This window comes from Malus domestica, chromosome 07 (assembly GCF_042453785.1).
Source record: "Malus domestica chromosome 07, GDT2T_hap1".
Taxonomy (NCBI): domain Eukaryota; kingdom Viridiplantae; phylum Streptophyta; class Magnoliopsida; order Rosales; family Rosaceae; genus Malus; species Malus domestica.
In genome coordinates, this window is record NC_091667.1 from 30,169,595 (window position 1) to 30,193,903 (window position 24,309).

The 24,309-nt window shown below is 39.1% G+C and overlaps 3 protein-coding genes across 4 annotated transcripts; 2 read left to right on the top strand and 1 right to left on the bottom strand.

The window, feature by feature from the left end:
* The first annotated feature begins 3,335 nt into the window (after positions 1 to 3,335).
* On the top strand, positions 3,336 to 12,096 carry LOC103419205 (GDSL esterase/lipase CPRD49-like). The gene is made up of 6 exons (XM_029104811.2): positions 3,336 to 3,626; positions 3,763 to 3,840; positions 10,169 to 10,309; positions 10,850 to 10,926; positions 11,012 to 11,164; positions 11,738 to 12,096. The coding sequence occupies exons 1-6, from the start codon at positions 3,516 to 3,518 to the stop codon at positions 11,949 to 11,951; spliced, it is 774 nt and encodes a 257-aa protein (XP_028960644.2). The 5' UTR covers positions 3,336 to 3,515; the 3' UTR covers positions 11,952 to 12,096.
* A 3,155-nt stretch (positions 12,097 to 15,251) lies between these two features.
* On the bottom strand, positions 15,252 to 17,575 carry LOC103432826 (peptidyl-prolyl cis-trans isomerase CYP20-1-like). Of its 2 annotated transcripts, none has more exons than XM_008371030.4 (8): positions 17,366 to 17,575; positions 17,200 to 17,262; positions 17,047 to 17,113; positions 16,539 to 16,586; positions 16,411 to 16,434; positions 16,118 to 16,300; positions 15,919 to 15,990; positions 15,252 to 15,593 (listed from the first exon to the last, which is right to left on the bottom strand). In XM_008371030.4, exons 1-8 carry the CDS (start codon positions 17,444 to 17,446, stop codon positions 15,541 to 15,543), a joined length of 591 nt encoding a protein of 196 aa, XP_008369252.1. In that variant the 5' UTR covers positions 17,447 to 17,575; the 3' UTR covers positions 15,252 to 15,540. The 2 variants fall into 2 exon arrangements, with proteins under 2 accessions (XP_008369252.1, XP_008369251.1); XM_008371029.4 differs by having other exon boundaries at positions 15,915 to 15,990.
* Positions 17,576 to 18,636: 1,061 nt separating this feature from the next.
* LOC103432827 (phosphoinositide phospholipase C 6-like) lies at positions 18,637 to 22,355 on the top strand. Its single transcript, XM_008371031.4, has 9 exons — positions 18,637 to 19,273; positions 20,024 to 20,220; positions 20,332 to 20,467; positions 20,584 to 20,763; positions 20,847 to 21,073; positions 21,168 to 21,285; positions 21,410 to 21,562; positions 21,650 to 21,736; positions 21,825 to 22,355. The coding sequence occupies exons 1-9, from the start codon at positions 18,923 to 18,925 to the stop codon at positions 22,137 to 22,139; spliced, it is 1,764 nt and encodes a 587-aa protein (XP_008369253.1). The 5' UTR covers positions 18,637 to 18,922; the 3' UTR covers positions 22,140 to 22,355.
* The last annotated feature ends 1,954 nt before the right edge of the window (positions 22,356 to 24,309 follow it).

Genomic DNA, 24,309 nt, shown 5'->3' on the forward strand with positions numbered 1-24,309 from the left:
AGAAAAAAAAAAAACAATAATCACCTTATGAATCTCGTTTTAGAGTCGTAGAAGTTTCAAATTCAATAATCACCTCATGAATTTCGTCTCAAAGTTGTTGGAAGTTTCTTATGAGGGTATTATCTTCAATTTCTATAATTTTGTGGCATAGTGTTAAAAATAGTTAACTATTTTCGACGGAAAACTACTCTAGAAACATGACGGAAAAAAAAAACAATAATCACCTTATGAATCTCGTTTTAGAGTCGTAGAAGTTTCAAATTCAATAATCACCTCATGAATTTCGTCTCAAAGTTGTTGGAAGTTTCTTATGAGGGTATTATCTTCAATTTCTATAATTTTGTGGCATAGTGTTAAAAATAGTTAACTATTTTTTACGGAAAACTACTCTAGAAACATGACCAAAAAAAAAAAAAAACAATAATCACCTTATGAATCTCGTTTCACGGTCGTTGAAGTTTCAAATTCAATAATCACCTCATGAATTTCGTCTCAAAGTTGTTGGAAGTTTCTTATGAGGGTATTATCTTCAATTTCTATAATTTTGTGGCATAGTGTTAAAAATAGTCTTTTTTTTTTTTGAGGAAAAACTACACTAGATACATAAAAATGTCGTACCCAGTGCACAAGGCTCCCGCTTTACGCAGGGTCTGGGAGAGGTGAATGTCGGCTAGCCTTACCCCCATTTATGGAGATGCTGCTCCCAAGTCTCGAACCCGAGACCTACCGCTCATGGGCGAAGGCACTTGCCATCACACCAAGTGCGACCTCTACTACACTAGATACATGATGAAAAAAAAAAAAAGAAAAATTAATCACCTCATGAATCTTGTTTCAGCGTTGTAGAAGTTTCAAATTCAATAATCACCCCATGAATTTCGTTTCAGAGTTGTTTAAGTTTCTTGTAAGGGAATTATCTTCTATTTCTATAATTTTGTGGCATAGTGTCAAAACTAGTCAATTATTTTTAGAAAAATTAATGAAAAGGGCTTGAAAACTTTGAGTTTTAATGATAAGGACAAAATAAAGGGTAAAGTGAATAGTACCAGGATTGACTTTTTAGTGTAAAAATGTGGTTTTTCGTTAAAGTGAACAGTACTAGGTGCTTTTCGTTAAAGTTCCCATTATTTTTTAGGGAAAACTATACTAGAAACATGATAAAAAAAAATAATCACCTCATAAATCTTGTTTCATAGTTATTGAAGTTTCAAATTGTATAATTACCTCATGAAATTTTCAGAGTTGTTGAAGTTTTTTATGAGGGAATTATCTTCCCTTTCTATAATTTTGTGGCATAGTGCCAAAACTAGTCAACTATTTTCGAGGGAAAATTACACTAAAAAAAAAATTACACCAGAAACATGACGAAAATAAAAATAAAACAATCACCTCATGAATCTCGTTTCAGAGTTGAAGTTTTAAATTCAACAATCTTCCCATGAATCTCGTTTTAGAGTTGTTGAACTTTCTTATGAGAGAATTATCTTCCATTTCTATAATTTTGTAGCATAGCGTCGAAAGTACTCAATTATTTTCAAGGGAAAACTACACTATAAACATGATGAAAACAAAAATTAGGGGGAGGAACTTCACTTCAAACTTGTTAATTTTAATTATGGTTCGTAGTTCAGTTGGTTAAATGTTTTTTTTTTCTGCATTTAAAGTTTCAAATTCAATAGTCACTTTATGAATTTCATTTCAGCCACATGGTACTGTTTCGCAGGCTAAAACAGTATTGTAAGTTTCTCCTTATTCAATACTTTTCTATTGCAGAACGCTACGATTCATTACTTTTTAAAGAGTGGGTATTAGCAGTGGCGGATCTATTAAGGAACCAAGGTGGTCCCAGGACCACCCAAAGGCTCAGAAAAGTGGCTATAAAAACCTTCAAGGAACACCCAAATCTGGGTTGTGGAGGAGGAGAAGAGCAGCCATGGCTGCCGAGCACCTTCTGCAAAACAGAAGGAGAAAGAAGATGACTTTTTCTTTCAAATTACTTGGCCAAAACGAGACCGTTTTGAGCCAAACCATTAAAAAAAGGACAATATTTAGACACTGACTAGTCACTGTAATGTTTTACTGACCACCAATAAATAAAAGACACATGTCAAACAACCAACTCTCTCTAAATCTATAACCAAACAACCAACTCTAACACTGCACCCATAACCAAACAACCAACTCTAACACTGCACCCATAACCAAACAGCCACCCTCTCCTCCTAAGCTTATGTTGCTGTCTGCCGCGAATCTCGTCTGCAAAAACCTCTGCTCCGCTAAGCCCTCCCTTCCGCCAAAACATCTTCCGTCGAACCCAGCCTTGCCCACTCATAATCCAACCCTCTCTTTGCCATGGAAGGACGTCTGCACCTACCCACTTATAGGTCGCGACTCACACCACCTTTCTCTCCTTGCTGCCATGGTTGCACGAGGAAAAAAATAGTGGATTTGGTATCATGGTCTGATTCGGGTTTGAGAAGTTAGGACCACCCTATACTAAAATCCTGGATCCGCCACTGCAAACAGCCACCCTCTCCTCCTAAGCTTATGTTGCTGTCTGCCGCGAATCTCGTCTGCAAAAACCTCTGCTCCGCTAAGCCCTCCCTTCCGCCAAAACATCTTCCGTCGAACCCAGCCTTGCCCACTCATAATCCAACCCTCTCTTTGCCATGGAAGGACGTCTGCACCTACCCACTTATAGGTCGCGACTCACACCACCTTTCTCTCCTTGCTGCCATGGTTGCACGAGGAAAAAAATAGTGGATTTGGTATCATGGTCTGATTCGGGTTTGAGAAGTTAGGACCACCCTATACTAAAATCCTGGATCCGCCACTGGGTATTAGTTATGAAATACTTTGAGAACTTTTTTAACGAGTTTATAGGCCACTTTTAGCACGAATTTATATAAAATTCATTTTCGTTCAAGAATCAAAATGAATATGCTAAAAACAATTCAAGAGTAAATTTAGCCAAGGACTGAATACATATAACAAGCCCTCTAGCCCCTCGGCAAGTCCCAACATGCGCATCCCAAAATAATACAAAAAGATTTAATCAGATAAAAATATTTAAGGCAAACTAATGAAAAAAGTTTGAAAACTTTGAATTTTAATGATAAAGACAAAATAAATGATAAAATGAATAGTACCATGATTGATTTTTTAGTGTAAAAATATAATTTTTTGTTAAAGTAAAAAGTACGTGTAGTTTTTCGTTAAAGTTCTCAATTGTATTCAAAGTTAAAATTTAACCCTACAATATTCTTTTTTTTTTTTCAGCCCATATTAAATGTATTCAAAGGCCAACTTCAACTCCCGCCTGAGCAGCCAATACGTAAAATAACCAAGTGTGCAAACCCAAATCAAACCGAACCAATTCAGAGTAAACTCGGAGGTCGTCCTAGCCCTCCAACTGCTCTCTACTCATCCGACCATTTCCTCGTCTTCTTCCTCCTTGTACACTCCGGGATTTTAGAGAGAGAGAGAGAGTTTAGAGAGTTTAGAGAGAGAGAGAGATGGTCGGACCGACTAGGCCTGAGTTTGTTCTGTTCGGATCCTCCATTGTTCAGATGAGCTACGACAGAAGAGGTTGGGGCGCCATTCTTGCCGACATCTACTCTCGTAGAGTTCTGTTTCTCTCACTCTCTCCACCTGTTTTTCTGATTTGGGTCGTCAACTTTTCACTGCGACAATTAAGAAACAAGTCTAAAGTTGCAATCTTTGGGGTTCATTTTTAGTTATTGGGTTTGTGATCTTCTGCAGGCTGACATATTGTTGCGTGGTTACCTTGGTTGGAACTCACGGCGTGCTGTAAATGTCCTTGACCAAATTTTTCCCAAGGTAATTATGCTTTTAGCTGAAAATTACCATTTTTTCGATATGTGCTTGTAATTTAGTGATTTTAACACTTCTGCACTCGTTGTAGGGGTGGGTTCAAAAAATCGAAAAAAAAAGACCAAACACTTAACCAACAACACCAACAACAACAACAACAAAGCCTTTTCCCACTAAGTGGGGTCGGCTATATGAATCCTAGAACGCCATTGCGCTCGGTTTTGTGTCATGTCCTCCGTTAGATCCAAGTACTCTAAGTCTTTTCTTAGAGTCTCTTCCAAAGTTTTCCTAGGTCTTCCTCTACCCCTTCGGCCCTGAACCTCTGTCCCGTAGTCACATCTTCGAACCAGAGCGTCATTCGGCCTTCTTTGCACATGTCCAAATCACCGGAGCCGATTTTCTCTCATATTTCCTACAATTTCGGCTACTCCTACTTTACCTCGGATATCCTCATTCCCAATCTTATCCTTTCTCGTGTGCCCACACATCCCACGAAGCATCCTCATCTCCGCTACACCCATTTTGTGTACGTGTTGATGCTTCACCGCCCAACATTCTGTGCCATACAACATCGCTGGCCTTATTGCCGTCCTATAAAATTTTCCCTTCAGCTTCAGTCGCCTACGACGGTCACACAACACGCCGGATGCATTCTTACACTTCATCCATCCAGCTCGTATTCTATGGTTGAGATCTCCATCTAATTCTCCGTTCTCTTGCAAGATAGATCCTAGGTAGCGAAAACGGTCGCTTTTTGTGATCTTCGCTAGATTGCTCCGGTCATTAGTGTGGATAAGTATATAAATGGATAGAGATAGGAAAGCAAACACAAGATGTACGTGGTTCACCCAGATTGGCTACGTCCACGGAATAGAAGAGTTCTCATTAATTGTGAAGGCTTTACACAAGTACATAGGTTCAAGCTCTCCTTTAGTGAGTACAAGTGAATGATTTAGTACAAATGACATTAGGAAATATTGTGGGAGAATGATCTCGTAATCACGAAACTTCTAAGTATCGGAGTGTGGTGTCGTCTTGACTTGCCTTATCTGTCTCATAGGTAGATGTGGCATCTTCTCTGGAAGTACTCTTCCTCCATCCATGGGTGGTATCTTTAACTGGTGGAGATGCACAAGGTAATGTATCAATTTCACTTGAAGCTTACTTGTAGTTTCAGGCTTGGTCAAGCGCGATACAAACCATGTAGTAGGAGTCCCCCAAGTCGCCGAGCTAGGGGGTCTGCTGAAAGAGGTGACAGACAAGGTAAGCAATCAGAGCTCCGACTGATTGTTCACCTTCTCCCCATCTTGCAGCAGCATGAAGGATAAAGAGAAGAAAAATGAGAAGAGATGATATGAGATACTTTTGCTTTTGAAGAAGTAACTTTCCACAGGCTTATTCTTGAACTGAGCTGGAGGGTTTTCTGGTTTCCTTCAGAGTATAAGGCCGACTGAAGAATTTGAGGGTCAAAACAAGTCCATCAAATCTAGAGTACGTTCCACCCTGCTGATATGGGATACTTTTGCTTTTGACAGAGTAATGGATGTATCGGCACGTGTGCTGTTACGCTTGTCTCCACATGCTTCCTTGTATCCTTCGCACTTGCCCTATCTGTTCCTCAAGTAGATGCGGAATCTTCCCTGGAAACATAGGATGTTGAAGATGAGTACTCGAGAGCAATGCCAGGTAAGTAATCAGGTAAGGGGTTCCAGGCAGTCAGTTCCTGGCTGGAAGCTTGATTCCAAGTGCTGACTGATTGCTCTCTTTCTCCTTGTCTTGCAGGTAAAAACAAGGCCAAAGGAAAAGACAGGGAAAAAGCATGATATGGGATACTCTTGCTTTTAACCCTGATGATATGAGATATTCTTGCTCTAGTATAGCTTGTTTGCAGAGGTATTATCGGGGGGAAAGAAAGCTGAATATTTCGAAAGGCTTCGTTGGGAGTGCCCTCTCAGATATGATGAAGGGTTGAGCATTTTTGCAGGTCTGCCTGTCCGTTGGGGATGGAGGTCGACATATATAGGAGTCTCCCTAACAAGTAGTAATGCTATTCCTTTACCCTGCTTGGTCATAGCACGGTAGTGGGAGCTGCCAGTTTCACATGTTTTAACTCTGTCAGAGCACTTTGAAAAAGTGGTCTGTGGTATCTGGCTCTTGAGATTCGGAGAATGATGCCTTTTCGATTTTTACGAAAGCAATCATGCTGGGGGTCTGGCTCTCGAGATTCGGAGAGCAATGTCTCTTCGATTTTTGAGAAAGTAATCATGTTGGGAGTCTGGCTCTCGAGATTCGGAGGGCGGTGCCTCTTCGATTTTGGAGCAAGCAATCTTGTTGGGAGTGTTGTCTCGAATGTGAGTAAAGGTTGGGCATGTTTGCTAGTCTACCTTGCCACGAAGCACAAAGGTTGACACACAGGGACTTTCCAATTATCCAGCAATGGTACTGTTCCTTTACCCTCTCTTCGATTTTGAGAAAGTAGTCATGCTGGGAGTCTGGCTCTCGAGATTCGGAGGACGGTGCCTCTTCGATTTTGGAGCAAGCAATCTTGTTGGGAGTGTTTTCTCGAATGTGAGTAAAGGTTGGGCATGTTTGCTAGTCTACCTTGCCACGAAGCACAGAGGTTGACAAACAGGGACTTTCCAATTATCCAGCAGTGGTACTGTTCCTTTACCCTTGTGGGTAATAATATGGTAGCTAGAGCTTCAAAATTTATGTGTCTAAACTTTGTTAGTGCTGTTTCTTTGCTATTCTTTTACCTTTCTTGGTCAGAGCGATGTAGTGGGAGCTGCAAGCTTCACGTGCTCAACTTTGGCAGAGAACTTTGGCAAAGTTATCTGTGGTACCCATGAGCTATTGTTGTGTGTAGGAAGTGGGTGATTGAACAGTAAGATTCATGTGCTTTCTACTTCACCAGAAGTCTTCGACAGAATGCCCATAATTTCTGCAAAGCTGAGTGTGCGTGTGACAGGTGCTGACAAGGCTAGAAAAGTAGGTGCCTCTTCGATTTCTGAGATCGGCCCTCGTGGTCTCTGAGCAGTCCAGCTTTTGAGAAAGCGAGCGCCTCTTCGATTGATTCGGAGAACGATGCCTCATCGATTTTTGAGAAAGCAATCGTGCTGGGGGTCTGGCTCTCGAAGATTCGGGGAGCAGTGTCTCTTCGATTTTTGAGAAAGTAATCATGTTGGGAGTCTGGCTCTCGAGATTCGGAGGGCGGTGCCTCTTCGATTTTGGAGCAAGCAATCTTGTTGGGAGTGTTTTCTCGAATGTGAGTAAAGGTTGGGCATGTTTGCTAGTCTACCTTGCCACGAAGCACAGAGGTTGACACACAGGGACTTTCCAATTATCCAGCAATGGTACTGTTCCTTTACCCTCTCTTCGATTTTTAAGAAAGTAGTCATGTTGGGAGTCTGGCTCTCGAGATTCGGAGGACGGTGCCTCTTCGATTTTGGAGCAAGCAATCTTGTTGGGAGTGTTTTCTCGAATGTGAGTAAAGGTTGGGCATGTTTGCTAGTCTACCTTGCCACGAAGCACAGAGGTTGACACACAGGGACTTTCCAATTATCCAGCAGTGGTACTGTTCCTTTACCCTTGTGGGTAATAATATGGTAGCTAGACCTTCAAAATTTATGGGTCTAAACTTTGTTAGTGCTGTTTCTTTGCTATTCTTTTACCTTTCTTGGTCAGAGCGATGTAGTGGGAGCTGCAAGTGCTCAACTTTGGCAGAGAACTTTGGCAAAGTTTTCTGTGGTACCCATGAGCTATTGTTGCGTGTGGGAAGTGGGTGATTGAACAGTAAGATTCATGTGTTTTCTACTTCCCCAGAAGTCTTCGACAGAATGCCCATAATTTCCGCAAAGCTGAGTGTGCGTGTGACAGGTGCTGACAAGGCTGGAAAAGTAGGTGCCTCTTCGATTTCTGAGATCGGCCCTCGTGGTCTCTGGGGAGCCCAGCTTTTGAGAAAGCGGGCGCCTCTTCGATTTCTGAGATCAGCCTTTGAGGTCTTTGAGCAGCCCAACTTTTGAGAAAGCAAACGCCTCTTCGATTTCTGAGCAGGCGCCTCTTCGATTTCTGAAGCTCCGTCGAGTGCAGATTTTTATAGGGGCTGGCATTAAGTTCCAAAGCATACTTGAATCTCCACCAGTAGAAGCTTCATTCTTGCACTTCTAAGATCTTGATTTGTCCGACCTCTTCTCTCTTCAACACCTTTGAAAATGTCTGGCCCCTCCGACCGTCGTTTTGACTTGAACCTTGTTGAAGAGGCAGCCCCGCCTTCTCCAGACAACATATGGCGCCCATCCTTCGTCTCCCCTACTGGTCCTCTTACCGTTGGGGATTCCGTGATGAAGAATGATATGACCGCTGCGGTGGTGGCCAGGAACCTTCTCACTCCCAAAGATAACAGACTACTTTCCAAACGGTCTGATGAGTTAGCTGTTAAGGATTCGCTGGCTCTCAGTGTTCAGTGTGCAGGTTCTGTGTCTAATATGGCCCAACGCCTATTTTCTCGAACCCGCCAAGTTGAATCATTGGCGGCTGAAGTGATGAGTCTCAAACAGGAGATTAGAGGGCTCAAGCATGAGAATAAACAGTTGCACCGGCTCGCACATGACTATGCTACAAACATGAAGAGGAAGCTTGACCAGATAAAGGAAACTGATGGTCAGGTTTTACTTGATCATCAGAGATTTGTGGGTTTGTTCCAAAGGCATTTATTGCCTTCGTCTTCTGGGGCTGTACCGCGTAATGAAGCTCCAAATGATCAACCTCTGATGCCTCCTCCTTCTAGGGTTCTGTCCAGTACTGAGGCTCCAAATGATCCCCCTCCGGTGCCTTCTCTTTCTGGGGCTCTACCGACTGCTGAGACTTCTCCTAAGCAACCTTTGTGAAGGCTCCCTCTTGTGTGTTTATTTTGACTCATGTATATGTACATATTTGTAGCTTATCGGGGATATCAATAAATAAGATTTCATTCATTTCAACGTATTGTGTTAGATACACCAAAACCTTATTCGCTAAGTTCTTTGAATTTTCTTTTGTTGAAGCTTGTATGTTGAAGCTTTCTGAGTAGAGCATGTAGGTTGGGGTAGTGTTCCCTTAATTTTCCGAGTGAGGAAAACTTCTCGGTTGGAGACTTGGAAAATCCAAGTCACCGAGTGGGATCGGCTATATGAATCTTAGAACGCCATTGTGCTCGATCCTGTGTCATGTCCTTCGTTAGATCCAAGTACTCTAAGTCTTTTCTTAGAGTCTCTTCCAAAGTTTTCCTAGGTCTTCCTCTACCCCTTCGGCCCTGAACCTCTGTCCCATAGTCGCATCTTCTAATCGGAGCGTCAGTATGCCTTCTTTGCACATGTCCAAACCACCGAACCGAACCAAACTTCATTGGTACGGTTTCAGTTTTGGAGGTTCGGAGATTGAACTGAACCGAACCAAATCGAATCCCTTCACACTTTATAATTGTATGTCCATAATGTTTTTTTGTGAAACTTTGTTGCCAAGTTTGAAACTAAGCCTAGGGATTTTTCAAGGAGCATACTTGGTTCAATTAGGGAGGATATTCCATTGGTTATGAAGGAAAGTTTTGGAAGACTTTGAAACTCGGAAGAGCATCTCTATTTATTTGCTTTTTGAATGGATATGGTGATATTATTATTACTTTTTTTTTTTTTTTGCAATTGAGGTTGTTGATAGAATATGATTGGTTTATATGATCTTGTATATGTACAACTACATTTCTACTTTTCCTATTTTCTTATTATTAGTCTACCAATGCATCTAAATTCCATATTAAAAAAAAAATTTATAAAATGAAAAAACCGAAACCGAACTAAACAAAAACAAACCGAAAAAAAATCAAACCAAAAGAAAATCAAACCGAACTAACTCGAAGTTTTGGTTCTGTTTCGATTTTAGCAAAAAACCAAACTGAATGAAACTGAACCCACCCCTTTGTGAGTGCTGAGTGTAGAAAAAAATCTAAAATATTCGAATTGGAGTGTACCCGGTCAAAAGTGGAGTTCGGAAATAACTACCCCTTTGAGAATAATGACCAACAAAAAATATTTGTCAAAGAAGCGTTATATGGGTTTGTGTTGAGCAGTAGATTAGAGTAGTGTGCACGCATCTAAGTTCGAATTCCCTCTCTATGTATATTAGAGTAATTTGGAAAACCGTCTTGTAAAAAGGAACACGAGTGACGAAGATTAATTTGTTTGTTTGTACTCATATCTTTGTAAGTGGCATGTTTTGGGGGGAATTGTTAGATTACAAACTTAGATATTGGCTTGTGTATATTACAGTGCTCGCCAATATTGAATTACTGTTCTTGTTCTAGGATGCTGCTGTAAAACCTTCTTTGGTGATGGTTTATTTTGGTGGTAATGATTCTATGGGGCCTCATCCATCCGGCCTCGGCCCTCATGTCCCGCTTCCTGAATATATCGAGAACATGAGAAAGATTGCAAGTCATCTGAAGGTACTTTCTTCATCTATGTTAAGATACATGCCTTTGAATTATCGAACCATCTGTTACATAAATTCCATTTCGGCATCTACTGTTTTTCTCATGCAAATGGAGGCTTAAACTGTTAGAATTCCTCTGTCTCACATCGGCCAAAAGGTTTGGGAACAAGCTATATATATAGAATTACCTCACTCTAACTAATACTGAGGCCTTTTGTAGTAAAACCCCACACCTGACGGATTGAGCAGGTGGCCAAGTGGGGACAGTATCGGTGTTGTTGGAGTAGGCCCATGGCCCGTCTACCTGAAATTTAAGATAAACAAGTAGTAAATTTGTTTTCAGGAAACAAAAGGTGTTGATTTTTGAACACTTGAAAACAAATTTGATTAATTATCCAGAATCATGTATCTTTTTATGTGGTTGCAGTAATTCGATTCTGGTTTTGTTTCATATATGTTTCCCGTCAGTGTCATCCTCAAACGAAAGAATATTGTGCTTGCATATCTAACTGAAAATTTTGATGCATTCTAACACACTATATTTGAAAACCAGAGCCTTTCAGATTCAACGCGGATCATCTTTCTTAGTTGTCCTCCAGTGAACGAGGCCGTAATAAATGAAAACATAAGGTAATCAGATGCAACTCTTGTTTCTATAGTTAACCTTATCATATGTGGCAGTGTCCCTTATATATCATTTTTTCCTCTTTAAAAGGAGCGGGAGTTTCAGCGAGATGATAAGAACCAACGAGTTATGCAAACAGTATTCAGAAGCTTGTATAAAGCTTTGCCAGGAAATCAATGTCACATCTGTTGATCTTTTCACTGCAGTTCAGAGAAAAGATGACTGGATGAATACTTGTTTTATGTAAGTTAACTTGGCATTTATTTTCGCGCTCTCGTTTTTGCCAATACCATCTGTTGACATTTGTATTGTTTGCATTTAAATCATCAATTTCCCTGTTTAATATCTTAGCATCCTTCCTCATGTACCGGATAAGTTATATACCTTGCACATAATATTTTTGCTAGTAAAGTCGCAAAGGTGATCGAGTGATGAATATATAGACGATTAGGGATAACCTGTACGGTTGATTTGCTATCACACCTTCATGTGCCTTGCTGCAGGTGTGCTTTTCAGCGCACATATTCAAACCCTTTAAGCAAACTTTTAGCCCCTCTTGGATTCAGCTGTGAAGATTTTTTTTTCCAGTTAATAGCTCATACACTACCGAATCCATATATTCGGGGAAAAATTTGCTTAATATCCTCTCTTCAGAGAGAAGGTTTCATTCCATCATCCATCACGGGTAAATGTTTCGATGGTTTTGTCATACGATAGTGATATGAACGAATACAAAGTAGGGCTGAAATATCATGAACACTGTTCGGATATCTGTTTGAGATGTATTTTAACGTATCTTCGCTTATCTTTTTGCAGAGATGGGATTCATTTTTCTGCTGAAGGGAGCAAGATAGTGGTGGAAGAGATACTCAAGGTACTGAGAGAAGCTGACTGGAAGCCTAGTTTACACTGGAAATCGATGCCAATAGAATTTTCAGAGGATTCACCATATGATATTGCTGCTGCTGACGGAAAGACAACGTTCAATCCCTCCAGCTCGACTTTTTATTGGGAGATTCAGTGGGACTAATTTGCAGATGGGGAATGATTTCCGCACTCCTCCCTTTTCCTTAGCCTTGTCTTGCAAAATTGTTCACACTTTTTATTTTTATGTTTTATCCAATGTGGAATTCATATATGGAATCATTCTCACATACTATTTTTCTCTTTCGGCATACCCTTGTTTATTTTTGTCTATTGATTTTGTTCAAATACTAGAAATAGACGTATCTAGAGAAAGAAATGGCGCATGAAAATTACTTTGCAGGTGTTACAACTATATAACTTCTTTTGCTGAAAAAGAATCGAAAGATGCTTCATCCAAAATGAATGGAACATCGTGAAGTTAATATAACGTAGCTCAAAAGATCTATCTAAAACGTAAAAAATCAGAAATAAATTCTATTTTATTGTGTTTTTTTTAAATGGTCTTAAACGCCAATTAGTACTATGGTCTAGTGGTATTCCTATTCGTTTGTAAGTGAGAGGTCTAATGTTCGATTCTCGCCAAAAACGAATTTGAACCACATTATTGCTAGCCTATTATGAGGCTTAACTCACTCCCTCACCCCTAGTGTACACAATATCGTTTGTTAAAATAAAATTAAAAAATGGTCTGAATACATTTTGGTGGTTCGTGAGATGAGAAGTTTGGAAAGTTCAGTTAGGGATTCGATGTGAAAACAGAGTGCAGGATATCGACTATCTGACGCACTTTTTCTCTTATTTTATTTGAGTTTGAGACCGACAATGTAAGATAGACTTACATACTCAGAAACACTGTTCATAAGCACAATGTGCTTTCTGTTTTACCTCTGAGAAGTTTGTATTATTACATTTTTCACTGGGACAAAAATGCCCCACACTCATCTTTTTCCTCCTGATTTCTTCCAATTGAAAATCTTGTGCGACTTGTCCTCACCAAGCAACCACTTTGCTCCAGATCTTTTAAATTGATTATGATTCAAGCTTTCCGACGGTAATTCAACGATTCGTCTAATGCCAGCCATCAAGGTTAGTCTAAAGCGATTCCTACCTTATTGACCTATTGCATGTCAAAATCTGCTTCAAATTTGTGATTTAATATAATTGGGCTTTAGAAACAAATAGATTATTTTTAATCTGAATTTAGAAAATTATTATTCGAATTTGTTTTACATTTGATTCAGTTGGATTTAGGGGTTGTGTTTTAGTATTTCCTGGTTTGAGTTGTATATAAAGAAAAAATAGTTATTTTTTGTGTCCTAAAGAGTTCATCATGGTCATAGACATGAGTCTAATATTATCAAGTAAGATGCCGAGTCCTCTTGCATTCATATAATTACATTTGTGAGCTGCTTTTCTTGGTTTTTGTTGATTTGTTTGCTTATCTGGTATATACAACAAGAGATGATGACACCACCACCAACATTATCAATTTATGCATCAAAACCTAAATCACATCAGCAAAATAATAAAGAGTAAATTGTAGGAATTGTCTCTTAACTTTAATCAAATTGAAGCAATGGTCCCTCAATTAAAAATCCATTACCATTAGTCCCTCAACTCATCAAAATGTGTAGCTATGGTCCTTTTCGTCAGCTTCGTCAGAATTTTCTCAAAATGAGTTATGTTGGAAAGACCATTGTGACAATTGGGGTCCCTTAACTCATCAAAACGGGTAGCTAAAGGCTTTTTCGTCAACTTCATCAGAATTTTGTCAAAATGAGTTATGTTGGAATGACCATTACTAAAATTGGGTTAAAGTTGAGGGACTATTGCTCCAATTGGGTTAAAGTTGAGGGACTATTTCTCCGGTTGGATTAAAGTTGAGGGACCAATGGTAATGAATTTTTAGTTGAGGGATCAGAGTTGCATGTTTTGATGAGTTGAGGGACCAATGGTAATGAATTTTTAATTGAGGGACCATTGCTCCAATTTAATTAAAGTTAAGGAACCATAGCTACAATTTACTCAATAATAAAACATATGACAGCAGGGTTTTTACAAGTCAATTTTTGTTGGCATGTTGTTGTTCATGTAAGTGTTGATTTGATAAATGCAAGTGCTTTTGTCATTTTATGGCAAAGAAGAAGAAGAATAGTATGTATGCTATAGCATTATGAGTCTGAGAAAGTGTATAGAGGTAAGTAACAGTTATGTGAATTGTATGGAAGTAAGCAACAATTATGTGAGACGTGAATTGTATGGAGGTAAGCAACTGTTTTTTTTTTTTTTTTTTTGCTAAAAAGATTGTGTGACTTTTTGATATATTGTTGTTCATTATGAAACAAGGAGGAATAGGAAGAAGGTGTAATATATGATCTCTAACCATTCAACTTTGTTCCAAGCAATTGTTTGGTGAAGTAGATATGTTAAGATATTAGAGAAAATTAAAAATATTTAAAATTTATTTTGAGGAGGTTCTCATTGTCCAGTGAATTCCGGATACCAATTCTCAAGATCAATGGTGCCACAAGTTGGCATATGAAGCACAGCGCTTGTGTGTGGTACATATTTGTAATTTCCTCGTCCCAAAACAGGAAACGACAAACGACAAACAACAGAGTGCTCACATTTTTCCCACACATGACCACCCGTGATTCATAATCCAGAGCCGAATCGAGCATGGACTACTTCAACCACGAATCCCCAACCAAACGCACCGTTTAGGTCACCGCCGTCTTCGATCAAGTCGAGGAAGCGTACGATTCGGAGGTGTGGGACCAGTTCAACCGCAGGTTCCACGAGGTCCAGTCCGTACTGGATCGCAACCGCTCCCTGATCCAGCAGGTCAACGACAACCACCGGTCTCGGGTCGCCGACAACATCTCCAAGGTTTTTTCGCTTTACTCCGACCTCTCATCCAATTTTTCCACCTTCTTTCACCACCACAACGCCGGCGGAAACGCCAAGGACGGCGGCACCAAGCCCGATAAATAGTGCCAATTTTTTTAGTAAAATTTTAACCACTTGAAATTTGAGTTGAATGTAATAATCCAACTAGGTTTTTGCAATGTTAGAACTTGTTAGTGTTTTTATTTTTAAAGTTTATTTTCCCCATTTGGTCAATAAATCAATGAACTATTAAGACGACTTGTTTAATTTTACTGAAAACACTTGGCTCGTTGCATGACAATCCAATTTGTCCTCGTACATGCATAAACTTTTCTTGGTGCGATGGCAAGTGCCTTCGCCCATGAGCGGTAGGTCTCGGATTCGAGACTTGGGAGCAGCCTCTCCATAAAATGGGGGTAAGGCTAGCCGACATTCACCTCTCCCAGACCCTGCGTAAAGCGGGAGCCTTGTGCACTGGGTACGACCTTTTATTCTAACGAGTTACACGTGCACATGTCAATCTATAATTTGAAATACGGAGAAATTGCTCCTTACACATAAGGAGCCGAGATTCGAATACAGAATATAAGTTGCTGAATCGAAACTCGTTTTAGTGACGCATTTATCAGTCTTGTGCAACATAAGCATATAGTATGTTGTACAACTTTTTCACAGGGAGGAGAATCCGGTTGCCGTTCGTATGAAAGGTTAGGGTAGTTACATTGGAAGTTCGCCACTGTTGGTGATGACAACCTTGCTCCTAGGTACCCCATCCTTGCCTCCTACTTCTTCGACTTTGGACACTACGTCCATCCCGGAAAGCACCTTGCCAAATACGACATGCCGCCCATCCAACCTTTCAAGAAAAGCAGAGCGAAATGCAGGCATGTCAGTTTACAAAACATTCTGTTCATGTACATGTGCTCAGTCTCCAAATCAAATTATGCACGCCAAAATCGTAACCTAGTTCGTAATCGTATGACAGGATTGATTTTGTTTCAGTTGTTGGAAAGGAATCTTCTAATGGGAATGGAAACTAGTTGGCACTTGAGAAAAACTTAACAAATTTGATCTCTCCTAACCCTGACTTACTTGAGAAACACAGCGTTTAGAAATTTAGCAATGCTGAATATCTAAAACCACAGGTATTCCTAGAAACGTCGCAAGGGAAACCTACCAACCGGTTTTGACTGTTGTAATGAAGAATTGCGATCCGTTGGTGTCTGGCCCAGCATTTGCCATAGAAAGAATACCTGTTTTTCAGGCAGGGAGTCGAATTCAGATGAGTAGCAATACACTTCCGACATTTACATTTAAACTTCACTTAAATGAGAACTTTTGCAAGAACAAACTACTCAAACACTAGCAGACTTTACTTGCCTGGCCCGGTGTGCTTTAGTTTGAAGTTTTCATCTGCAAACTTATCACCGTATATTGATTCTCCACCTCGTCCATCACCGAGAGTGAAATCACCTCCCTGTATCATAAAGCTGGGGATAATCCTATGAAATGTACTGCCTTTGTAGTGAAGAGGCTTCCTACTCGTTCCAGTTCCTTTTTCCCCTGAAACACGAGGAGGGCTCATTAAACTCGAAAACAACAACATAAAATCTGTAGCTTCTATGCAAATGATCACAAGATCACAGACAAGGGGGCTAAAGTTATTTGTCTACCCGTGCAAAGCGCTCGAAAATTCTCTGCATTTGAAACAGAAACTTCGGTTAATTCTTTCCACAGAAATATATCTCAACGAAGAACGAACACATATAAACCCAGTGGTTGCACGTTACTGGGTACCAACCTATGGTTTTAGGAACTGTTTTTCCAAAGAGACCCATCACAATGCGACCTGAAAGAAAACAAAACATGAATAAGTAAAATCTACACCAGCTGATGAACAAAACACAAAGTTCTCATCTTTAATTTAATTTGATCAAATATTGGAGGAAATTAACAACTACCCAGAAATGTTTGCTCGAAACTAATTGATCGATCGTCGTCGTACCCAGTGCACAAGGCTCCCGCTTTACGCAGGGTCTGGGAGAGGTGAATGTCGGCTAGCCTTACCCCCATTTATGGAGAGGCTGCTCCCAATCGAAACTAATTGATAATATGAATAATTTCAATTAAGCAACATTTATCTGCCAAGTGATTTACAACAGCTGATGAACAAAACTCAAATTTCTTAACTTAATTTAACCTTACCATTTAATTGGAAGAAATTAAAAACTACCCAGAAATGTTTGCACATAATTAATTGATGAAATGACCAATTGGGCAATCAAAATTTCCAGATGAAGAAATCATACCAATGGGTTTCCCATTAATTTCGATGTCGAAGTACACTTTGTGAGTCACTTGCTCCAAATCGTTCTCCTGCCAAAAACAGAAACAAACACCAAAAATAAGCAGCTATGTTGGTTCCCAAAGAAAACTGGCGGGTGAGATTATCAAATCCCCACCTCACGGAGCTCGCTTTTGACAACATTCGGCTCGTTCAGAGCTCCGTCGTCGCCGAGTCGAGTCTGAAATCGAATCGCAAAACAAATTCAAAAAACAATCTGGAGAGAAAAGAAAGTTGCAGAGATTGATTTATGCAGTTGGGAGAAAGAGTGGTGGAGTTTGTACCAGGATGAAGACCAAAGTGCCGAAGAGGAGTAGGACCCACAAGAGAGCCGCCGCCGAAACCAGCCTTTTTCCGGTCGTCATCTCGGCGTTTCTTGTTTCTCAGTGCGTTCTCTGCAGTTGTGGACTTGTGAGCTGCGGGCGACTGTGAGTGGGACTGGATGTGTGGGCCTGTTATCTGGACTAAATTTTTGTTTGGGCCCAACTAGCAAACATTCTATGGCCGGCCACCCAAGAGTGTTTTTTAGACACCAACTTTGTCCAAAACTGTCAATTTCATTCTTTTTGTAATAACTTCCATACACTTGGTACGTCGTTGTAGCAGTATTCTAAAATATAAGCGCAATGTAGTGTGTTATAATCCTTCTTTGCATCATCTCACATGTCTTATTTGTAACATGTTGCGTACTTCGTATCTCTGTATTATCACTCCATTGTGACAGTATTCCAACATTATTCCAAGAGAAATGCTAATGGGACTTTCTTAAAAATGGGAATCTCCATAAACTCTCTATCACATTATATTTTTTACACAATATTAAAGTTAAACTATAAAATGACAAAAAATTCATAAATAATCTCACATTTTAAAGAGTCTCCTTAGCATTCATCTTATTTCAATGTCACATTTTAAAGAATTCCACATTAAATTTGCGAATTAGTAAAAATGGCTTTTTTGGTTGCCTTGTTATTATTGGAATGGGATATAATTCTTTCATGACCAATGTGTAAAAAGAAATCAAATATGTTTTTGGAACCAGTAAAAGACCACAACACAAAATTGGACCCACTTCGGATCTTAATGTCCGAAGTCTAGAGATCAAAAAATATGGGACAAGGATTGTCTGCCCTCCTAGTTGTGGTGCCCTTCCATGCCCTCCTATTTTGTGCGATCACGGTTAAACCACGTTAATATTTTATATTTTTATTATTTTTTGTCTTATTATCTCATTAAAAAATACCAATGGAAGCGGAGGGTTTCTTCAAACAACAAGGAGCTGGGTCAACTATTCAATCAAATGAAATTGAGCATGTTTCCCATCTCTTCTCGAGAAACAAGTGGGCTATGCAAAATTGTTTAACCGTGACCGCACAAAATAGAAGGGCATGGAAGGACACCACAACTAGAAGGGCAGACAATCCAAGTCCAAAAATATGTACCACGCAAATCAAATTCAATGGTTCTCATCTACTCACTCAGTTAGCTCGTCTCACACAACCAACTAGGTTGATTTCTTTTTCACATAAATCAAAAGACGCAGATACTAACGTCCAAAGTGAATCGAATTCCGACGACACCTCGTTAGGCTTTTGTTTTTTATGTTATTTTTTGGGCACGTCAAGGGAGAAGCTTTTGGAGTGGGAACGAACAGTTGATTGGTCGGTTAATCTCCAACGATCCAGCTGATTTCTAGGCCCCCCTCTCGTCTTCCTTCATCACTCCCTCCTCTCACTTTTTCCCCTCCTTTTTCTCATTTCATTTTCTCGGGAACCAAACGGAAAACTGAGAAAACCAAAAGGAAAAATCTATCGAATCGGAATCGGAATTGGAGTTTTTCAATGGGTGACAGCAATGCGCCGCACCACAATTACACGATGTTCAAGTGCTTCAACCGGAAGTTCAAGGCCAGCGTGGCCGGCCCGCCGCCCGACGTCAAGGCGGTGTTCTCGAAGTTTGCGCAGGGCGGGGACCACATGTCCATCGACCAGTTCCGGAGCTTCCTGGTCGAGCACCAGGGCGAGTCGGCTGAGGCCCTCAGTATCTCCGACGCGCACACTATCCTCCTCGACTTCACGACCCACCACCCGGGAGAAGCCGCGCACCACAAGAAGCACGTGGGCGGTCTCACTCTCGAGGATTTCTTTCATTTCTTGTTTCTTGAAGAATTCAACAGTCCAATCAGAAGACAGGTCAAATTTCGTCACTCCCAGTACATGCATTTTGATTTTGTTTTTATTAAATGTTATCGGCACTCTAAAAATACATTTGGTACTCTGATAATGATTGACGGAACATTGTTATCAGAGTAATCATGTCGACGCGTGCTTTAAGTTTACAATCTGTTAACATAAGTACGAGAAAACATTTTTTTTGTTATAATATTTTTTTTTAATTTCAATTATATGATGTAGTGATGATTTGAAATGTTTACGGAGCATTACGTGAGTTTAGATGATTGTTCAAGTTAATTCTTGTTAAGATACGTGTTCAAAATTCAAAGTCTAGAATGATAAGTTGATATCATAAGTTTGACAAGAAAACGTAATCTGCAATTTTTTGTTTTGAAGTTTTTTCAATGAGTAATGCTACACTTAGCACATAATTGTACCATCATTTGTACCTCTATTTAATAGAGATAGGGCCTGTTAATGCATGTAGGTCTCATCTCTATTAGAGAGATGTACAAATGATGGTACAACTAGATGGTAAAAATAGTATTTTTGTTTTTTAATTATATATGATATAGGGATGCTTTGAACAAGTGAAATAGAGGCGAGAACCTTCGATAGTGAGACCTAACTACAGAAAGTTTTTATGTTTTCATGAGAGTTGCTTTTCAGATGACGTAGTCAGGCTGCCCTACCGTAGATTTTTCTCGAAATAGAGGGGTCGTATTAGGTTTGTTGTTGGCTAACATGCATGTGAATTTGCAATTACAGGTACACCATGATATGAATGCTCCAATATCACATTACTTCATATATACAGGGCATAATTCCTACCTTACTGGGAATCAACTCAGTAGTGACTGCAGTGATGTCCCAATCATCACGGCATTGCAAAAGGGTGTTAAAGTAATTGAACTCGATTTGTGGCCAAACTCTGCAAAGGATGATGTTCAAGTTTATCATGGAAGGTACTTACCTAGCTGTTAGCTCAGTTGATCATCTTAAATCATGTTTCGATTGCAGGTTCATAGTTAGCGATGACGATTGGACCAAAAATGAATACATTCTGTATAATGTAGGACCTTGACCGCTCCTGTGACGCTAATCAAATGCTTGAAGTCGATAAAAGAACATGCTTTTGATAAATCTCCATACCCCGTTGTTATAACTTTTGAAGATCACCTTACTCCCAATCTTCAGGCTAAAGTTGCAGAGGTTAGCTTTCGTGTTCGAATCATGTGTGTAAAGGTTTAGATTTCAGTTGAATTTTGCGTCTGTTGCTTTCACGTCGTTGTTTTCTGACCTTGAGTTTGTGATTTTGCATAATGTAGATGGTTATCCAAACATTTGGAGACATGCTGTATTATCCGGGGGCAGAAGACCAGATGGTAGAGTTCCCATCGCCCGAATCTTTAAAAAACCGAGTTATCATCTCGACAAAACCGCCAAAAGAATGCAGCGAATCAAAGAGTTCGAAGGACAAGGGTGGTGGAAGGTCTTCATCTGAAGAGGTCAGCTGACATTTGCAATTAATTTATCTCCCAATTTGGTTACGGGTTTGCTTGTTCTACATTGCTTCTTTTACTGGGTTCAGAGTGGGAGTGATCAAGAGGGTGAGGCTATCAACAATGCCAATGCAGCTGAAGCTAAATCATTCCAACAATCAGCGCCCGAGTACAAGCGTCTCATAACAATCCATGCTGGAAAACCGTCGGGTGAACTAAGGGATGCACTAGCGGTTGGTGATAAAGTTAGACGTCTAAGTTTGAGTGAACAGAAACTTGAAAAGGCGGCCGAAGATCATGGAGCTGATGTCGTAAGGTAATACCTGCAAGAAGTTAGCTTATCCTTTTGTTATCCGTGTTCTTCTCAGCACTAACGGTTCTGTTACTTCTTCTTGTGTTATGCTCTCTAGGTTCACACAGAAGAATGTTCTAAGGGTGTACCCGAAGGGAACAAGATTCAACTCCTCAAATTACGAACCACATGTTGGGTGGATGCATGGAGCTCAAATGGTTGCATTTAATATGCAGGTTAGTTTCAAGCTTTTCTTTTTGTCATCAGAGATTAGCTTCGAGTTCAAGGTTTCAAGAAAAACATGATTCGATCTCTGCGGGAGATATAGAAACTAGCTAACATGTCAAAATTCTTTAACAGGGAAATGACAAATACAATTGGTTGATGCATGGGATGTTTAAAGCCAACGGGGGGTGCGGTTATCTGAAGAAGCCCGACTTTTTGATGTACAAGGGTCCGAATGGTGAGGTTTTCGATCCTAAAAAGACCTTGACCGTCGTAAAGACGTTGAAGGTGAGTACATTTTGTTTCAACTTTAAAGTGAAGTTCGTAGTTGGAGTTCTGGGATGGTCTCATGAGTACATGGATGTTAATTGACAGGTGAAAGTATACATGGGAAACGGATGGCACTTGGATTTTAGCCGGACGCACTTTGATTCCTTCTCCCCTCCGGATTTCTACACAAAGGTTACTTTCTATCAACCGAATTACGCGTTTATTTGTTTCATACGAATGTTCAACTCGAAAACCGGGAGTGTTTTGTGGATTATGGCAGGTTTTTATTGTTGGAGTGCCAGCAGATTGTGGTAAGTTCAAAACAAAGATAATTGAGGATGATTGGATACCTGTATGGGATGAAGAGTTTACATTCCCTATGACAGTTCCGGAGCTTGCCATACTCCGGTTAGAAGTCCGAGAGTATAACATGTCCGAGAAAGACGGTTTTGGTGGGCAAACGTGTCTGCCCGTCTCCGAGTTAAAACCCGGGATCAGGGCGGTCCCCCTGTATGATGAAAAGGGGGAGAAACTCAAATCTGTAAAGCTTCTAATAAGGTTTCAGTTCGAGAACGCACTCTCCCTTACAACATGATTGAGGGCTCGGTTGGATGTACTATTCTATAAAGCGCTTTTAGTCACTAGTACATTCTAACAAGCCATAAGCGGGATGCCAGTGTATGTGTAATTAGTGATATTGTTAATTATGTTTCCGATTTTGATTTGTATTGAGGTCGTGACTTTGACTCATGAGTTTTGCTAGTGGGATCATATTTTATAAACATATAAATTATAAATTAACTTTTAATCATCGCTTGCTAATCATCTTATGAGATTGTTTAATGCTTAATCAAGTTTTAAGTCAAATAAGTTTGGTAGTGTTTGACTTGCTATATATTACTAGATGTGTCCAATGTGCTGTACTACGAGCATTCACGAGAGCAAATTATAAATTTACTACTTATAATGATTCTTATTATTTTGATCATCTACTGTTGAATTTGATATTAGGGTTGGAGATTTTAAAGATTAAGACACTAAAATATTTATGTATTGTCATTATAGCTTTTGAGATCTTTTTATTAAAACACTTGTAGTTATAATTTCGGTAATTGGAGTTTCATAGTATGCTTAAATTTTAATTTGGGAGAACCCGTTAAATCAACAAACCTAATGTGACGTTTTTGTCATGCGATAAAACAAGCAGAGGAAAATTTGGCCTTGTGAAACTTGGCAGCTTAGATTTGCACCTCAAAATCCAAATTACACTCAAACGATGAAATTCACGATTTAGCTACAAAAATTATCCCAAAAGTGCTTTAGAGTCTAAAAGATTGTTATAAGTGGCAACACGATAATATGGTCCAAAAGATAAATCTTGCCCCTTTAAGTGTATATGATTTGACAAAAACAGTAATTTCTATTTGTTTATTTAACATATTATCTTTGATAGAAATCTTATCAAACTACATAAATTTATGGATAATGCATGCGTCATCCATTTGCGGTTAACAAATCTTTATTGTCTGAATATCATAATCAAATTTGTTCATTCTCTTTATCAGCATCTAAAAATTATTCAATTTGAAGATCTTTTAGTCATTTATATGCATAAAGAAATAGACAGTTCATCATCATGATCTTACTTGTTCATAAAATGTCGATTGATTTAACACGTATAAATGATTAAATGATCTCTAGATTGAATTTTGTTTACATATATAATCTTTAAATGATGATTTCAATTATAATGTTCAAATGATAATAGTTCGTTAACCATAAGTGCAAATACAAGTAAGTTTCCCTATAAGAACACAAGCAACATCCTAAATTTATTTTTGTACCGCATTTTCATATCATCTTAGGTGACATTTGATGTGTATAGCCACATAATTTGAATTAATCAGATTTTTAAATTTAGTTTATTATTTAATAAACTAATAATTAAGAAAAAATAATTAATTAAATGATGATTGTGGTATATGAGGAGTCTTTCTCCTTCTTTTCCTTGAGTTTTGCAAATTTTTTAAATAATATAGCTGTCCACATCAAATACCACCTAAAATGATATAGAAATATGATATGAATAATATTACTCTTATTTGCCAGAATTTAAACCACTGAAAACAGGATTTTCCCTTTCCTTTTTTGGTTGGCATTGGAAATAGAAATTGACAGAAAAATAAATAAATAAATAAAAATCATGCCAATTCAAAAGAATAAAAAGTGGTCGACAAGATGATGACAGTAATTAATGATATTTGTAGGGACATGGAAGTCGAAGGATCTCCCAATATTTCAAAAGTTGATGACTTGGTTGATGGATCCATCTATGTCGACGTTGGTGGTGATGTCGTTTTCTTTCTGCATGATCCCACTGAGCTGGAACCCATTGACAATTTTCTCTCATTTAATTATTTTCAAGGTACCACTAATCCACTACTGCTCCAATCCTGTGAACCTAAAAAAACGACTTTAATAATCACGATTCATTCAGTTGGCGGTTAAAAATTGAGAATAGGATATGAAAAGTAAAAATGAATATGTAGATAACATTACATTTTTACTAAATATTGATTCTAATTTTTTTCTTCATGAAAAGCCTTTCCAGCCATTTTAAAATACATTTAAACGAACCTAAGTTTACAAGCAAGACAATAACATTCTTTTATATGTTCATTAGGTGCAAATTACTTTTTTAATTTTTTTTTAGTATATCGATATTTTTACACTAAGTGAAGGAGGAGTTTGGCTAAACTATACAA

Bases quoted from the DNA above. Each gene is read 5' to 3' on its own strand.
- LOC103432827 (XM_008371031.4), top strand. From the start codon at position 18,923: ATGGGTGACAGCAATGCGCCGCACCACAATTACACGATGTTCAAGTGC. The intron at 20,468-20,583 runs GTTAGCTTTCGT...TGCATAATGTAG, and splicing joins TTCAGGCTAAAGTTGCAGAG to ATGGTTATCCAAACATTTGG. The intron at 20,764-20,846 runs GTCAGCTGACAT...TACTGGGTTCAG, and splicing joins GAAGGTCTTCATCTGAAGAG to AGTGGGAGTGATCAAGAGGG.
- LOC103419205 (XM_029104811.2), top strand. From the start codon at position 3,516: ATGGTCGGACCGACTAGGCCTGAGTTTGTTCTGTTCGGATCCTCCATT. The intron at 10,927-11,011 runs GTAATCAGATGC...CCTCTTTAAAAG, and splicing joins GTAATAAATGAAAACATAAG to GAGCGGGAGTTTCAGCGAGA. The intron at 11,165-11,737 runs GTAAGTTAACTT...ATCTTTTTGCAG, and splicing joins TGGATGAATACTTGTTTTAT to AGATGGGATTCATTTTTCTG.
- LOC103432826 (XM_008371029.4), bottom strand. From the start codon at position 17,446: ATGACGACCGGAAAAAGGCTGGTTTCGGCGGCGGCTCTCTTGTGGGTC. The intron at 16,301-16,410 runs GTAGACAAATAA...CTCGTGTTTCAG, and splicing joins TTTTCGAGCGCTTTGCACGG to GGGAAAAAGGAACTGGAACG. The intron at 15,991-16,117 runs GCAAGTAAAGTC...CCTGAAAAACAG, and splicing joins ACTAAAGCACACCGGGCCAG to GTATTCTTTCTATGGCAAAT.